This window comes from Prinia subflava, chromosome 6 (genome assembly GCF_021018805.1).
Source record: "Prinia subflava isolate CZ2003 ecotype Zambia chromosome 6, Cam_Psub_1.2, whole genome shotgun sequence".
Taxonomy (NCBI): Eukaryota; Metazoa; Chordata; class Aves; order Passeriformes; family Cisticolidae; genus Prinia; species Prinia subflava.
In genome coordinates, this window is record NC_086252.1 from 29813077 (window position 1) to 29831578 (window position 18502).

Consider the following 18502-nt stretch of genomic DNA (forward strand, 5'->3'; position numbering starts at 1 on the left):
GGGAATTGAGCAACTTCTCAAGGACATTGTGGGGATGAGAAGGATAAGGAGCCCTCTTGGATGCAGGAAAACCATCAGACTGCCAAGAGGCAGATGCCATTTGGTGACATGCAGATACAAGGCTCAGTGGATCCTTCCCTCCATGTAGACCAGCAAAATGCAGCCCCATGCCAGGGGAAAACCGAAGGTAGCCCAAGCCTGACACCCAGCTGGAGGCAGGATGCCAGGCATGATGCCATGGCAGCAGGAACCATGGAGCTCTCTGGCTCCTACCCCTCAGCAAGGGGCACTGAGACTTGTGAAGGGATGGAGAAAAAGGCAAACAGGCAAAAAAAAAAATTAAAGCAGCTTAAAGAGGAATGAATCCCTAGAAGAGATGAGGGCCCCCACCTCCCTTCCCCCATCTGCTGCGAAAGGATGATGATCTAAATCGCATTTCCTAGATGACACCGCGCCGATCTGTCGCCGGAAGCCGCGGTGGCAGCGCTCAGGATGGCGCCGGCCCTGCTTCTTCCAGGGGGTGCGCCAGGTCTGTCCCCGCTGGCACCGGCAGAGCTGTCACCACAACAAGCAGAGCGACAGCACTGCCCGGGGACAGCGGGACAGAGGGGACAGAGGGCCCGCCTGACAGCCGGCACTGCTCTGCCACTGCCTCTGCAGCCACACGTTTCCTTTCTGAGAACAGGGGAAGGGATCCAGCACTTGCAGTGCCTTTCTGCACATGTTTTGGGAGGCTGAAAGAGACACCTCCTTTCAGATGTGGCCAGCAGTGGGAAGGGTGCTGGGGAAGGGCAGGGCTGTCACCCTCTGAGTGTCACTGAGGGCTCAGAGGGAGTCATGGTCAGGTCACATCCTACCTCGATGCATGCGGGCATGGTGTGGTGAGCAAGGCAGCGCAGAGGACTGAGAGAACAGAAATCTGAGCTCAAAACCCACCTGCCCACGCAAAAACACAGATTACCCACACAGAGCCACCACACATCAGGTGCCTTGGCACCTCCGTGCCATCAAGTGACCACCAGCTTCAGTCTTAACCCAGTGTGTGACACAGCTCATCCAACACCCTACAATCTCCATGTGTACCAGCACTTGGCAGGACGGGATTATGAGGATCTCTGACTGTGTGCTGGGGACTGTTCTTGGAGACCACAAAATTGCTATTACTCCCATTCTCCAATTTAAAAGCCTCCTGTTTCTTTTAGCTTTCTTCATGCATCATATTTGCTACCTGATCCTAAGAAGAGACCATCTTCATGATTTTCTGCATTCTCTGATTGTGTTTCCCTCCTAAGAGACATCCTTTCAAAGGGCCTTTATCTGCAGGGTTGGCTGATGGTCTAATACTGCATCCCCATTCTGTATTTGCTGAAAGAGCTGATAATGCCCTAAAAAGAATTAACATTTAGATGTTAGTCCTGTAACCAAATCTGAATCAAACAATGATGACTGTTCAAATGTCTAAAGCTACTCAGGGGTATTTTCATTTAAGCCCTACCAAGCTTGTACCAGGGGTGAGGAGGTTTCTAAAGATGCCTTTGTGAGCACCAGCCACTGAAACCCTTCTCCTTGTCCCTCCAAACACAGATACAATTATACCCAGCTCCAGCACAAAGATAAAGGCTGAATTACAAGAGCAGCATTATGCTCCACAATCAGGGTCCTTGATTCCAATTGACAAGGAACGCAAATCATGCGCAGTTGGTGTGCGGATGCCTCCACTCCTGGGAATCATTCCCATCACAGGATAGAAATGAGTTCAATAGACAGGGTTACCTTTTGCATTTTCTCCCCAGATTGCTGAATTACCTTGTCAGTCTGTGAGATCTTACAAGCAATGCAGGGTCAAAACTCGCCAACACTTTTCTGGGATATTTCTTTGCAGAAGGTTTAAATACCAGCTGCTACAGTTTCCCTGATAAGAAAGTGTTTTCTTACCTATAGTGGCATGGATGTAGCAGGACAGTTATTCAGAGAGGCAGTGAAACCCTTCTCCTTTTTTAAAAAGGGGTATATTTATCTACCATTCTGGGTGATCCTGCAAGGGGAGATATATCGAGATCCCTTGGGAAATGCCTTAAGATCCCTTACAGAGCTGCCTTTTGCTTTTATAGAGCACTCAAAACCAAAGCCAAATGAAAAACCCCTCAAATATCCAAACTCCCACATCAACCCCCCAGTTTATGCGTACTCCAGAAAGTGCTGTCCTCCCCCTCAAATAGATCCTGACACCCTGGGTGGGTGGGCAGCAGTACCCTCCTGCTAGGTTATCAGAGAAGGTATCTTTTGGGTGACATAATGAAGCCAGACTTAGTGTGATTCATCCCCACTTCAGCAAAGTTCACCAGAGCATGACGTTTCACATCAGTCCTCAGGGCTTAAGAGATTTTCCACAAGAGGAAGGGTGTTAACACCAGCATCCTAACAAGCAGTGATGTGAATAATTGTGCTCCATAGATCTAAATTCCTCTTGTCACTCCAGATGCAGAAGTGCCTTTTAGCATGCTCTTTAAGGAAAAAGAGAGCCCCCCCTTTGCTACCAGTAACCAAAGAAGCCTGCCCAAAATGCCTGCACAAGGTTTCTTCCATGCTCTGGAGACCTCACAGGAATCTAAGGGTGGTTCTGGTAGCAGAAATTACCTCAGTGTCTGCCTGGTTATAGAGGCAAGAGGTCAGACTGATCCTGTAACAGCCTTCAAAACCTCTGCCATCACAGTGTGCTGAAAAATGCTGAGAAAAACGCCCTAAATGTGTGTGTGCAACTCGATGTCTTCTGGGAAATCCAGCCTGGGCTGTACCCCTGGGACAACAGCTAACCCCGCTGACTTAACCCTTTGTGCACAGTTTGCATGCCTTTCTATCAAACCACTTAAAATTCCCCCTCACTCCTTTCCCATTCTGAGATGGCTTCATCTCAGAGTTAAAAAGAAAAGGTTGTTTTCTCCCAAACTTCAGTGTCAAGAGCCTTGTTGCCATCAAACCACTGTGTAAAAGGTCCCTCAAACATCTCCATGTTTGCCTTGGCAAAAGAACTGCAAAGGTCATGGCACTTCCAGAGGACTTTTTCCAAGCACCAAACTGGAAGCCCAAGATGGAATGTCCACACTGCAGGGCAAAGGGAAGGACCTGCAGCATTTGGTCACAGTGCAAGTGACAGAATCACTCTCAGCCAGAATGCTGCAGAAGCCCTTTGCAAAGTCCTCCCAGCTTCATGTCCATGCAAAGAGTGAAAAGGCAGATGGAGCTTGTTTTTCCCAGTGGAGAGTCACCCCACCAAGGTCAAGGCGCTTGTACAAGGTATTCGGACAGCTGGACAGAGAGCAACTGGGTTTGCCCTCTGCATTCCTGCTGCATTCCCTCTCTTCCCCCAGCAAAGCAGGACAGTGCACAGGGTTGCACTTCTGCAGATGCACTGGCAGAGCCCTGCCAAGCAGGAGTGTCTGAAACAACCCTTCTGTCTGGACACAAAATCTTCTGGAGCTAGTGGTATTTTTAAATACACTCAACCTGGGCTTCTTCTGTGACTCCTAGCTTTGCAGCTAATGTTTGCCAAGCTTTTTTATCTACCACCTCAACAGCCAGAGGCTCTTTTTCTACCTCTCTAAGCGATTCTCCTGTAATGACAACTCCAGGAGTTGGGGTTTTAAGGAAAGACAGCCAAATCTTAGGAGGCTCTTGACACAGATCCTGACTTTTGTCAGCAGTGCTCCCTCGCCCACAGCTGAGATGCTGACTGCAGCTTGGGAGATGCTTAAGTAACCAACTGCAAAACTATTTATCAAATTACTCCAAGTCAAGGGCACAGCAGATGCAAAAGCAGATATAACCCTCCTCAACAGCCCTGCCTGCACAGAGGACAGGCAGCTGGAAATAGCTCCATCCAAAGCCACAGAGGGATGTGGGCAGCAGCATGGGAGCAGCAACAGTTTGTAGGTTATTACACCCTGTTTATGCATTTCAGGCACTTTTTGAGTAACATTTTTATATCTCACGTATTTCATACTGGCTTTTGAAGGGATGAAGCTCCTGAGACAGCTTTGTTTGTTCTCATACATTAAAACAAATTAGCCTGGAAAGCAGAAACCTCCAAGACAGCAGGTTCCTACAGGTTTTGTGAAGACCAGCACTTCAGTAGAGAAGGCCCCAGTGAGTGTCCAGCCTGGAGAGCTGCTGCACCCAGACCAAGGGCTCAGTGCCTGCCCTGACCCTGGGACCTGCACACACTCAGCACCCACAGAGCCCATGATAAACCCCAGCACACACTAATGCCACTCGTCCTGTGGCAAGCAGAAGAGAACAAACCACAGGTATTACTCACAGAGTAATTTTCTCAAATGTCTCTCTCTTCCATGGGTTTGCCCATACACTGGAAGTGCTAAAAATGAGCCTCTTTCTCCCCTGGTTTTATACAGCTGGGCTTCTGACCCCAGTGAGTGGAAACCTTGCATCATTTTAGCTTCCTGCAGCTGATCCCTGTGCTCACCCTGGCTCTGCCTGCCCCCTCTCCAAGTCTTCATGACCATGAGTGGCCATCACCCTCTCCAGCACCCAGTCGAGACCAAAAACAAATTAACAGCCAAAAAGGGATGTAACCCAAGGTCCCAAAATCTGTATGAGATACCTCAGAGTATTCAGATCCTACAAGAGGTCCTCATTTTATACAGGAACTGGTTCCTATCCCCTTTTTCCCCTGTTCTCTCCAGAGCACTTCAGTAAACCGGGTCTGACAGCAGCGTTACTACAGCACAGGCAACAGCTACACTAAGAGTTTGGAGGAGCTGAAGTTTACAGAGCTTCCTTTACTCAAGGGAACTGCATTTTTCTAAGATTATATTATTACTTGGGCTGGTCGCTCAGTAATGCAACATCATTTCCCTTTTGGGTGGGAAAATTCTCTCCTTGTCCTCAGATGTGAATGATTTCAGCCTGAAAGGATGAACGCGGACTCTGCGTGAACTGTGCCCCTTGCTGAAGCAGCAGGATGTTGTATATATAACAGCTGGGCATTAAAAAATATATGGTGATGGGTGCACACACATCAGCTGCATGTATGCAGAAAATGGTGAGATAGAAGAGCTGCCAGATGTGACAAAACCATGTTCTCCTGAGAGGCACCCACAGACTTCATTCTTTCACCACGCCTGTGCTTGTAGCCCTCTTGCATCTCCTCTGGATGAATATCCCAGCAAATGAACCTCTCATATTCACAAAAACAGCAAATTACAATGCAAATGTTGCAAAAACTGCTCAAAGAAATAAAAAATTTTAATTTGTAATCAGGTCTGCTGCCACTGAAAATTAGATTCTGCCTTCTGTGTTCAGCCATTCAGGAAAGAGAAAAAACCCTATTGTATGACCTACATCTTTAATTGAATGTAAATAACAGGGCCTGTGGTTGGGGTGTTCAGGCCTCGTGACGAGCTGGCTCACAAGCTACAGACTATGGATTTTGTATTTTCGAGCATTTTCAAGGGAATATTCCAAACTGCCACGCTTTGATTCACTTGGAGCACCTTCTGACTCTCCAGCTGGTCAAACTGCCCCAGTGCTGCTCTGCACCATTTCAACAGCAGAAAGAAACCAGAGCAGGGGCCAGGATCTGGCCCTGCCTCTTTCCAGAGGAGCTCTATGCACGTCTGAATGGATGAGCCCAGGTTTGAGCAGTGCTGTTTGTCTGCCCAGAGATATCCTGACACCCCCAGAGACTCCTCACCCCTCCATACCAGAGAAACCCTCTTGAAGCTATGTGAGGAAGGCAAGTCAGAATCCAGAGGGTTTACACTGGCTACCTACAATCTGTCCAGCTCCAGATCATTTCTCTGGGGGTATTTCAGGGGTTGCAGCCCTGCCTGGAGCACCCCAGGTGGCTGGACTGTGTGCAGACAGAGGCAGAAAGACAATATTTCTGCTCTGCAAAAAGTCAGCAGGCTCAGCCGCAGCTGAACCTTGCCACTCTGTAGCTATCCTTATTTTGGAAATGGCACACAGCTCCCACTGATGGGTAACCCACAGTGCCAGCCAGGAGGTTCCTCTGGCAGCAGCTCCAGAAGAGCTGTGGACGTTGGTGGTGCCTTAATCTCTGCACCACAGCACTGAAACAGCAACGCTGTACTGACAGGTTTTATTGGCTTGATTAACTTGTTAATTGAAATAGCTCTTTTTTCTGTTGTGGTCATTTGATTAGCATGGATGAATGCTTCATTAATGCCAGCACAACCAGACTGATGCTACTAAGTTTCATGTTTTACATTCTGGATGCACAGGCACGGTCAGCAGCATCCATTCATTTTCTCTATGACCGCCAAAGCCAACAGCTTTTCTAACCTGGCATCACAACCCCGCTGCTAAATGAACAATATTCTCTGCCACCTCCAAGAGATGTGATGGTGATGGAGCTGTCAGTCTCAGCAGCTCTGGCAGGATGGAGAGAATGGAGTATGGAGAACATACAACAGCTTGAGAGTTCAGTGATGGGGAGTTTCTGACTGGCAGCCCAAAAATTGGTATCTGTAAGAGCAGGTGAACAAAACAAGTTGCCCCAGAAACCCCACACTCCTCTAAACAGATCAGTATCTGCAACTTTTGATACTGAAAAGAATATTTGCTAAGGAACACACCCATGCACTAGCAAGGCTGGCACCAGCCCCTGCAAACAGCAGGGCAGCAACAGCCCTTCTCCCTCATCCTCCCAGACACAAGAAAAACATAAAGCAAGTTAAATCATCCTTCTGAAGTGGTGATGGCTGCTGACACCTGCTGAATGGGCACAGGCTGGCACTGGTGGTTTGGTACTGGGAAATGAGACTTTATGGAGAGCCCACTAATGGGCTTCAGCTAGGGCAGCTCTCCCCTTTCCCGCTGCCCTGCTCACATCCCCACACGCGCGGTCACTGCGCACGGCGGTGCCAATCAATGCACATCACCGTGTGCTCCCTGCCAGCCAGGGCACACAATTAGCTCTCAGACTGTACTCATTTAGCTCTTCAATATCACATAAAGTGCTTCCACAAATTGATGTGGACTCAGCTGCTTAGTGCACGACCCCTGCTACCTTCCAGGGCTTAAGATGAGGAACAGGCAGGAAAGCTGATCCCCAGTCCTCCTCCTTTTCTGAAATGACTTTGCTTCCTTCTCTATCTTTTTTTTTTTTTTTTTTTTCTTTAAATTATGTACCCCAAAGGAGCAGAGCTAAATCCATACAACCCTGGGGAGTTCGTATTCACAGCACACCAACCAAATCCACATAGAGCTCACGGAGGAGCAGCAAAGATGCCCGAGACAGGAAAACCCTGCAGCCTTTTGATAGCGACGCAGAGGCATGGGAGGCAATCCTTCCTTGTCCCTGCACCACAGGGGGAGGAAGCATCCTTCCTGCACCACCCACAGCCACCTGAAATTGCAACAAAGCTAGAGAGCTGCATCTTACACATCTCTGCATCACTGTGGCCGCAGGAAGAGCTGGGCTTCTGCCCCCAGGAGCCACAAAATACTTACTGCAAAATGTGAGGCAGGTTTGGAGGCAACACCATACTTCTGTGCAAACAAACATGCTCAGCATCTTCTTCCCTCGCTCCTAACTTCGCTTCTTCCTCACACAGAAAGTTTCAGACAGAAAGTTAAAAATATACATAAATAAATACAGATTGTTTACCCCTTCTAAGAGTTTTGGAAAGTTCCTCCTAGCTGCCAGCCCAAATCTCTGCTGCAACTAAAGCTGATTGCTTCTCAAGTGGTTTCATACCTCATTGCCAGGGCTCCCACCAGGGAAGCCGCCTAAAAAGGTGGCACCTGCCATGGGAGAGAGAAGCAGGGACAGAAGGACAGACACAGATGGCAGGAAAGCAGATCAGCTTCTCAGGGACAGCTAATTGCCAGCGGCTCCGTGCTGTGCTGGGCACCATGGCAGGGCACCTGTGTGCATAGAAGTAACAGGAAAAGGGACATGGCAGGAACAGGGAGACCCCAACCAGAGTGACTTTGTCAGGGGTTCAGTGTTACCTCTGCTGTCCCTGTGGTGTCACTGGAATTATTCCCATTTCACAGAGAAACCTGAAATACCGAGACCTGCATGAGGACAGAGCTTTTAACCAAACCCTGACCTGACCCAGCCTAGTGGCAGACAGTGCCCTCCAGCCCAGTGCCCATGTGAAGTAGCTGCCAGAAGAGTTTTCATGGAGGGATTTGATAATGCTTCAACTTTACAGTCACCAGCTTTCTTGCTTCCTACTTCACCTATTTTTTTTTGCTGTGTTACTCTCCTTGGGTTCAGACCATATTTTAAACACAGGCTAAAGCCATCTGTCCTCATCTCTGCAGCAGAGCAGCCCACAGAGGGGCTGGCAGATGCAGGCCGAGGCACACGGGAAGGCAGTGAGGCTGCAGGGGCAGCCCTGCTCCCACCCCACTCCTTTGCCCCACGTTTTGTGAGAGACTCAAAGCCCCATTTCTACACCCACTGCCTCACCATCTGCTCACTAAGCCCTGCCTGAGAATGGGCTTTTGCAGCCCAGCCTCAGACTGCTGCAAAGGGAGATGTAATCTTCATTTCCTGGCAGAGCCAGGGTAATGGGTTCACAAGAAATGCTCCCCCCGCTTCGAGCAAGGGTTTTCAAAGGTGGGAAACGCCTCTCAGGGGCAGCAGCAGTGGCGACACTGGCAGGGGATTCTCAGGAGTCTCCAACTCGACCTGAGAGTGATTCAGGAGATCCCCCAGGCTGCTCCCACAACACCAGACAATTCCCTTGACTGACAGGCATAGAGCTGGAGCTAACAGCGAGTGAATCGCAGCTGTCAGGACCCGGTGTAATTCACGATGCCGTTTGCTGGGGAGCGAGCTACTGCTGAGCTATTTATCACTCCTTCACGATGCATCCCCTGCTCCTTCTGCTGGGGCTGACATAATTCACAAGCACCTGTAGCTGCTGAGCACTGGCTGCACGGAGCAAAGCCTTCACCGCTGAGCCGGGCAGGCAGGCACTGGTGGCCTGACAAATGGCTTTTCCAGCGTGTGGACAGATAGTTCGAGCTTTTCAGACTCTTAACAAAGGAAATGCATTCCTCTACTGACTCTCAGGAGTCATCAAGGTCACAGGAAAAGATGCCAGACCGAAAGCTGAGATGAAATTAAATATTTTTTCTGTCCACTGAGGAATTTGCACAGCTTTCATCAAATAATAGGTGAGCAGTTCACTGGCAAGTTGCAGATTTTATCTTCACAAGGTTGGTAGCAGGTAAGACAGCATTATTCTCTCCCAGTTTGGAGGGCAAATCAATACTTGGAGTGGCACAAAGAAGTAGCTGAGCTGGGAACAGACCCAAATCTCCTTCATTTCCATGCAGTATCCTAGTCACAAAGCTGCTCTCACAAGCACCGCTAGTTAGGAGCTTTCTAATCCACTGCAGGCTACATTCCAGCTGATATCCCCAGCTATACATTTGGTCTAGTGTGGATACATCCTACAAAGGCATGCCTTGGGTTTGTGAAGAAAACTAAAATATTATAAATGTAGTTTTGCCACATTTCCTGAAATTTTACAGCTCCACACAACTAAACTTAACCCCAAGTTCCAAAGCACAATATTCTCTCCACATCAGAAATTAAAAGATAAAATTTGACAGTCCAGCTCAGGCAGGCAATGAATCCTAAAACCCACTTAAAACCTACGCAGGACTAATTTGACATATTGGATTCCTTACACCACCTGCAGACACCCAGTGCTTTCCAAACTCATTGAGAATTAGTCATCCTTAGAGCTATGTGTCTTCTTTGGTGAGTAACTGAGCGGTTTACTGAATGACACTTGAAAGGTCCCTGCTTGTTTTGGGAAAAATAAGGTTTATCCTGTGCTGAAACCAAATTCAGCACAATCTGTAAAGCACGAAACTAGGCATTGCTCATGATAATAGCTCTGTAGATGCGGCATGCAAGGAAAAATGTGACTTTATACATGACTAATCTGACAATCTGTAGGCGACATAAAGGGTATTTATAGAGCTCTGACAGCATCTGTCCCCACACCTGATAGGGGTCAGCACCTAAGGGGCAATGAGAGCATTTCTGGAGACAAGCAGGAGGCAACCCAGACCTTGAAGACCACCGACAGGAGCCCCCAGTTTCCCACCTGGATGAGTAGACACATGTGGACAGTACTCCTGGTGCTCCCCAAAACCTTTCTCAAGTTGCTCGGTGAAGTTTCCACCGCTTGCCTTCCAGTCAGTCCACACAGCTACACCGTGTTTACACTTTCCCACCCACCATTCCCGCTCCAAACCTTCACCCACTGAAGCAGTTGCCTGTAGCAGGATGAGCTGGGCAAGGTTAAAAAGAGAAAGGATTTTGGGGGGGAGGGAATTGAGAAGTGTTACACTTCTCAGCTGCAGCAGCTCTGGGTGATGTCGGGATGCTCGGCAGCCCCCAGTCGCGATGCTGTGGGGAGTGCGCGGGGTCCCACGCCACGAGAGACCCGCACGATGTGGACCCCGCGCACCGCGGCCGCTGCCGGGACGAAACCCCGTCCGTACCCTTATCCCCATCCCCATGGCGGGGCACTCACCCGGGCTGCCGGCGTGTCCCGCGGCGGGAAGCGAGGAAGGACGGCCGAGACGGTTTCGGGACGGAGGAGGAGGAGGGGGAGGTGGAGGCAGACGCCGTGGGGAAGCGAGGGGCAGCGACCCGGCCGGCGGGACCGGGACCAGCCCCAAGCCCAGCAGCAGCAGCAGGGTGCAGGCTGCCGGCATGGCGCTGGGGGTGGATGGAAGGGGAGGCGGGGGGGGGCAGGGGGTGGTTGTTCACATACCCGGAGCGGGGCAATGAATAACCACGTAAACAGCGATTTCTTAATGAATTCCCCGTGCCCCCCCCTCGGGGCGGCGCCTTAAGAGTGCGGGGTGCCCATAGCGGATGGGGCGAGGGGGGGGCCCGGCCAGCAGCGGCAGCAGCCTGCGGCCAAGTGCCGGCGCCCGAAAGTAAAAGGGCAGGCGGCGGAGGCTCCTCCTCGAGCCTGACATCACCCAGCCGCGGCTCGGCTCGGCTCGGCATGGCCCGGCTCCCCACGGCCCCCCCCACCCCGGCCCGGCCCCCAGCGGCCGCCCCCTCCCGCCCCCGCGGCCGTCGGGCCACCCGCTCCCTCACCCGGCTGGCTGCGGCATCGGGAGGAGTGGTAGAAATAATAACAACAATAATAACAATAATAATAATACCGCTTCTTTTTTACTTTATTTTCCCTGCCGCATCTTCCAGCCGCCCCGGGCGAGCAGGACCCCCATCCCCTGCCCGCAGCCGTGACGGAGCTGCCCCGGTTTGAACGCGGGCAGCGCGGGGGTCCCGAGCAGCGGCACCCGCCGGGCACGGCCCCGGCAGGGTCACCCCCCTCCCTTCCGCACTGCATAGCCCCCAGCTGAAATTCCATTGAAATCAAGTCCTTGACAAATAACTTCAGCTCTTTTCTTGGTTATAAAGCCGAGTCCCTTTTAAACGCCAGCAGCAGCGTTTAAAGGCTGCAACTTCTAGCAGTGGTGAATTTCCCAGGCTGGGCTGTACGGGAGGCAAAGGATTTCCCTTCATTGTTCTGAAATTCCCCTTCATAATTTCATGCTCGTAGTTCTGGGAGAGAGCACGCCGCAGAGCAGTGGGTTGGGCTCTGCCGGAGCTGCCGGCATCCAGATGCGCCAGGTTTAGGGTCCCCGCTGAACTCTCCAGGGAACACAAACCTCTCCAGGGAACACAAACCTCTCCAGGGAACACAAACCTGGCCAACCTCTCCCCTCGAGTCACTCCTGGGCCCTTACGCTTTTCTCTCGAGCTGCTTCAGAAGCAGATTTACTTTCCAGAAGCCGAGCAGAACCCGACCTTCCAAAGGAGAGGGTGACTGCTGACGGCTCACCACATTTGACGGCTGCAGCCTGGAACAAACCCGGGGACTGCTCCACAGCCCCCCACTGCCTGTTCGCTTTCACCAAAAGCACAGGTACACACCTCTCTGAGGTACACAAACTCTCCTGGAAGCCTCTTTCCACCCAAGAGGTGGCACTGATGAGCCCACACCAGCACGTTGATGGCCTTGCCTTTGCCCTGACAGGACTTGCTCTCCACTGCTCCTGGGCTTTTCTCTCCACGTGCAAATGTTTTTTTCCAGCACCTTCCCACATCACTTCACCATGAAGCACATTCAGAAATCCTCATTCTGGTACTTGAATAATCGTGGATGAAATCCCTGGGAAAGGCCACCTCTGAGGCATTCCTCTATCAATCCATGCTCTAGTCTGCTCCTTACAGCTTTTGTTGTGTTCTTGCTTCAAATTTGCCTAAACCCAAAGAACAAGTCAAGCCATGTCAGTCTGGGACACAAAGCACAAACCAATCATGATTATGCTTTAGCCATCCAAGTAAGCACCCCAGTCCTGGCAAATGGTGTGACCTGAGTGACCCAGAAGCCACAGGCAGTCACCACCAAGGTGCCTGATGGACAGAGGACATTTTTAGCCTCCTTCATTCTATGTCCAGGTATTTACACATTCTTTACAGAATACTTGTGCGAAACACAGCTTCTGTCTTGACAAGACAGAGAGACCAATACACAACTAAAGCTCAGGGGAAGAGCTGTAAAGTATTTTGATACTTTGGGACATGGCACAGGGAGTGCAAGGCAGCAGCTCAAACACTTGGGGATATCTTTATACATGAAATGCAGGACTCTGTGCTACCAATTCATAGGATAGTAAGTAATGTCCATAATAAACACGGTCCTTTAGAAAGTTTTGTTAGTCCCTGGAAAGAAAGCATTGCCAGCCAGCAAATCTGCCACTTTTAATTGTGCAATACAGGTAAGGCAGCGGGGGCACAGAAACCTCTCTGAAGCCAAGGATGCATCCTCAGGGATGCAGGAGGCAAATTAAAGCTAAACATCCCCCCCACATGAAATGGATGCTGTCCTGTCCACTCACTCTCAAGCCTGAGGGCCCTAATACAGAGCCTAGAGGTCACACCCTTTCTCTTGCCTTTTCCACAAAACTTCCCTAACATCTAAGCCACACAGCAGCTCTGCACTCCTACAGCATCCTTCCAAGCTGTAAATCCAACAAGCAGGAAGCGCAGTATCAAATGCTTTTCCAAGAAGGTCTCAATAAATTCTTCCTACTGTTTCCCCCAACAGGCCCACTGAGAGCCATAGCAGACAGAGGCAAATGCAAACCAAACATTTCTGCAAGATAATTCGATTCCGTGTCCGTATGGAATGGCTCCATCTCACCATTCCCCCATGGTGCCCCATAGCAGGGCCCACCACACAGTGCCCCTCACTAGGAAAGCAGGGAAGGCTGAATTACCCATCCCTCGTAAGGCAGAGGCCCCACATGTGAGAACTCGTGGGCCTAAACCAGCACTGGCCATCAGAAAATAATCTCTCTGCTCTCTCCATCTTGGTTCCACGAGCAGCACATTTTTTACAAGCACCCCGAAAGGAAACACTGACATTCAGGCAGTTTCAGACTTCCCAAATGCAGTCCCTTCACCCACAGGTGTCTGATTTGCCAAGGTTTAGTGCCTGTAAATTTAAAGCTGTTGTGTTTTCCTGCCATCTTATTTTTTTATTCCTACCTTCATGGTTTTGTAAGGAATATTGCTGCATTGAAGGAGTCAATTTATGACTGATATTTTTGAGCTGCAGTTTCAACAGCCACATGAAAACAACAGAGAAAAAAACCTCACTTTGTTGGTTTTTAATAAAAAAATACTGTTTTACCCATTGGAGCTACAGAGGGTAGTGGAGGGGATACCAACCCTGCCACCCGTGTGGTGAGTGACACCCTCCTCATGGGCTGGGAGAGAAGCTGCAGTGGTGGGAGAAGGGAGAACAGCAGCAGTGTGGAGGTGGCTGTGAGGAGCACAAGCCCTCAGTGAAGGCCACTGGCACTTGGCTTTTCCCCATGTGGTGCTGGAGTTGTTTATCCCCACGGCACAGCCGCACGCTCCGCTGCCGTATCCTGCTGATGCAGGTTCCAGAACAACCCCTGGCCAAGAGCTGCTCCCCTCCCTCCATGGGAGCACAAAGTAATAGGAGATTTAAATGCATGAAATCATGTCTGAGGAGCCAGATGGGCCAGGCAAAGCCTGATGTCGAGCAATGCCACAGCATCCTCCTGAAGGAGGCTGTGGCCTCAAATGCCTCCCCGAATTATGCAAATAACACATTTAACACTTCAATCTGAAAGCAAGTGGCACATTCCACACAGAGCAAAGGAGTTAAAAACAAACAAACAAACAACCTCATCAACACAGGAAGTCTCTAACAAAGCTATATATAAAACACGATTGATATTGATTAATTGAAACCTGCCCATCACCTTGTTTTGGGGGAGGAAAAACACAGTGTGTTTTTATTTCATCTTGATTTCCATTTTCCAGATTGAGGGGCTAGAGACATGTGACAAAATCTGCTGGGTTCTACATTGTTTAGGTCTGAAATCACTAAAAACCACAAGAGTCTGTGCAGAAGAGGCATCTCTGTAGCACTTTGTGAGGATTACAATGACCAGTCCCCTCTCTCTGATTCCATAGGAGCCTTTTGCGGCACAGCCAATGTCATGAAACTCCTGCAGCTCCCTTGAAACTCATCCCAGATCTGTCCAAAACTTGGATCAGGCTCATAAACCTCAGACAAGTTTTAAGCTGATGATGAATTAAGGTACAAAGTGAATATTTTCTCCTCCTGGAATTTGTTATTAAAAGCCCTGAGTTTCCAAAGTGGACAAATAGTTCCTAACTGAGTAATTAATTGCCTTTGCATCTCCTCTTGATGCCACAAGCCATCCATTAATGGATACCAATCATCCAAAAGACACTTAATAAGTGACCATTTTTCTTGAAATTTTGGGGGTGGTGGTATTTTATTGATTTATTTTAACAAAAACTGCTTGCCTTGTACCTCCACTGGAAGCAGCTCGTTCCAGATATTTGACATTTGGAGGTCAGGATGGATACGGGTCTTGTGATCTCTCTTCATCCCTCACAGAAAAATGCACAACTTGAAATGATGTCACATTTTGAATCCTGTCACTGGAAAAAAAATCCCTTATTGTCTGGGGGAAAAGAAAGTAATCAGCCATCTAAATCCATCTGAAAAGCAGCAATTCTGAATTTCTTATTTATTTCTTTTAGGACTTTTTTCAGCCAGCTCTGGTTTAGAGCACACCCAGACTGGAGCTGAGCTAAACGTTTCAGAGCAGTGCCCTTAAATCTGGAAAGAAGCCCCCAGTGAAATTTAGAAGGGCCACTTGGATCCAGTAAAGTTACAGGTGTGCTCCTCTATCACCAAGTTTCTGGGAGCACCCATAGTTCTTTTTAGCCTTGCACAAGGAGGACAAATCCCAGGTGTTGGGGATATGAGCATAAAGATCATGTGAAAAAAGCCACAAAGAGCAGAAGGCAGAGAGGAAAGAAGCCTCTCCTGTGCCGTATGGGCTTTAAAGTGATTTATTTTTAGCCTGCAATTTGCTGCTAGAGCCTCTCATCCGTAGCTTTTAAGGCTGTTACTGCTGAGGTCTCACCTTGTCTTAGGTTTAAGGGATGCTGTGCCAAATCTGGGTTGCAGCAAGACACCACTGCAGAACATAACCAAGTGCATTATATTCCACTTTCATACAGAGCTAACAAATTTATAGGTTCTCTACAAAATCTCCTCTATTTTATCCCTATAATTACCTTCTCTAAAATTCACCAGGCAAGGGCAATAATTCAAATAACCTCCATTTCCCACTAACCTAAATGTTAACCCTAGGCTGGCTCCCATGCTTCAGCAAACCTCTTCTGACCTTGCAGGTGTGAGTATGATGCTGTTTAAGAAACTCTGCCTGTCTGAATGTAAATCAGAGTCACATGGGTGAGAGTAAACCACCTCATAAGGTACAGAGAGCCCCCTGTGCCTTAATTCAGCCAGGTACACAAGCATCATTTCTTATTCTGACACCCTTCTTTGCTGCTTCAACGCTGTGGTCACAACTATTTGCTGTCAAGAAGTGACCAAGGCAGGTGTGTGATGTTTTGGCCACCATACACATCAATGACCATCCAAGGAAACTCAAAGCTGATCAAGAGAAGCCAAGAGGAGAGAAAGAAAGAAAAGAAAAAAGAAAAAAAAGGAAAAAAAAAGAAAGAAAAAAAGGAAAAAAAAAAAGACAAGTTTGAGATAAGATATGGATTTAATGAGTGCAGACTCTTAATGTGACAGAGATCTGGGTGGATGAGAATTTATACCAACTGAGAAACTGTCTCTTAAAGCTAATATCACAACAAAACTTCACTTTTCTTCTGCCCATTCTTAGTCCTGACTGTTAGTGCTGGAAGTTTTTTGAGGCAGAAAATTCCAATTTCTGGACCCATTTAGTGCTAAGGGATCATAAATGCAGCGTGAGTTTCCAGGCAGTACTGCAAGGCAAGTCATAAAATATTTATCCTCAACCACCTTCTGTGCTTGTATGCTCTGCAAAGGAAACCATCAAAAGTAGAGCCCCCAGTTTACATCTGGAGTTTTCAAAAGGAACAAAACCATGTGACATATCCACATCTCTCTCAAAAACAAATGTTTTCATACCCTGACCCATGGGAGAACATTTTCATTTCAATAATAATAATAATAATAATAATAATGATAATAATAATAATAATAATAATAATTCAAACCAAAAGGAAAATCATTATAGATGATAAAAAAGCTCACATGGCTTAAAAAACAGTAAGGCGTTTCCATAATTACATTAGCCAAGCTGCAACCTTGATATACAAAAAAGCATCTGATATACAAGATGCACAGAGCTGGGTCCCAAATTCACCCTCAGGGAACCTGAAGCTTCATGAAAGCCCCAGTATGTGGAGGCCCAGCTTGGCTCTCAGGGAATGAAAGCAGCACATTACCACTCACAGGAGCAATCCCCACCCACATTCCTTCCCTTCAGCCACTAAATGTGAAAATGATAAATTCCTGCCCACCTAGTTTCACCCTTTTTTCTTAGAGTGCTACCAAAGCTACAGCCATTTTTGACGTGACACCATGATCTTTAGCTGTATGGCTGCTTGCTTTCTTTCTTTCCTGCTGGAAGGGTTTCCTTGATGGGCAAAGCCCTGCATTCCTGTAGTATGTGGACTCATGGGATGGGGTCTCCAGTGCTACCCAGACTGCAGGACTACTGGTGCTAAAACAAGGCTTACCATTGACTACACCAGAGCTAATGCTCCAGGGAAGATCAGCATGTCCCTCTCCAGGCACTACCCAGGAAAGGTGTTGTACCCTTAACCTGTAAGGGAGCAAGGAACTCAGCTTTGTGGGGTGCATTTCTCCCTGCAGCTACAAGGGAAGGACCAGCTGCCTGTGCTCACCAGGTGATGGAAGGAGCTGCTTCCTGCTGTGGTGGTGGAGGTGTCAGTGAAGGAGGTGGTAGAGTTTCTCCAGCAGCAGCACATGGGGCCCAAAGGCCAGGAACCCCTGGAACAGTGTGCTCTGCAGAGCATTTCCTCCACTGCCAGGTCTCAAGAGAGCCAAAGCCATCCTGCGCTGATGCCAGAACTGCCGCTTGCCTTTTTCCACATGTACCAAGACACAGCTATCCCCACACCCCAGAGCCCTCCAGATGTCCACTCCTCAGGCCCCTGCATGGCACAGCTTGGTGCCTTTCCCTGGCACCCAGCAAAGGCTTGAGCAGCGCACAAACACAGCTAGAATATTCACAGAGGATGCTCAGTGCAAAGGGCTGCTGGATGGTGGTGGCAGGAGGAGGGGACAGCAGCTGCAAAAAGCTGCTGCAGCTTTTTTTAGTTGAAAGCAAAGCTGTGGGACATCCCCCCAGTACTGCTAGACCAAGGGGGACCAAGGGCTCATCACATCCCAGTTTTGGGGACAAGCAGGGGTCACGGTGTTGAAGAGACAAACACTCCACCAAATCATCTGGTTGCAACTCCTCAGTGAGTGAGTGCAAGGACCTTCCCCACCCTCCCTCTCTGGATCTCCTAACTCATATCTTATTTTAAGGAGGGAATTAAATTGTTTAGTAGCCAACAAAGAGGCTACCTAGGAATTTCTGCCTATTAATCTCTTCACACCATGCTCTGGGATTTTCTTTTGTTCAAGCTACAGAGAAATACAGGGCTGAGCAATCCTTGGCTTGGGAGGAAAGGAACCACACATGTGACCAGACCTTGTGAAACAAAAGATTTTACAGCAAGGGCTTTATGGTTGGGTATGAAACTGTAACACAGCATCAAGCAGCTTGCCAGCAGTGGGGCAGCACCAAAAAGTGCTTGAAGTTTGCACAGCAGGGATATCTGCCAAGGTTAAGGATGCTACAAGTACAGGGGGGGCTCTCTGCAGCCACTGGCCCCAGGCAGCCCGGGGGAAGCTTCAACGTGGACCCAAAATCCACACAGCAGATTCAGATTCTTTGGAAACCAACAGCAAGAAGCATGTAGAAAGGAATCCTGGAAAGGTGTTTCCAACACTGAATAACTGACTTGAGGTGG

At 48.9% G+C, this 18502-nt stretch overlaps 1 protein-coding gene across 3 annotated transcripts in view; it reads right to left on the reverse strand.

The window, feature by feature from the left end:
* The window catches only part of HEG1 (heart development protein with EGF like domains 1), a 50565-nt gene extending 39756 nt beyond the window's left edge, over positions 1-10809 (reverse strand). The window contains exon 1 of one of the 3 annotated variants that reach the window (XM_063400891.1): positions 10551-10809. In XM_063400891.1, the coding sequence (XP_063256961.1) occupies positions 10551-10734 (184 nt within the window). In that variant the 5' untranslated portion in view covers positions 10735-10809. The remainder of the gene's footprint in view (positions 1-10550) is intronic. The other 2 variants (XM_063400890.1, XM_063400889.1) reach the window with 2 other exon arrangements.
* Between the last annotated feature and the right edge of the window lie 7693 nt (positions 10810-18502).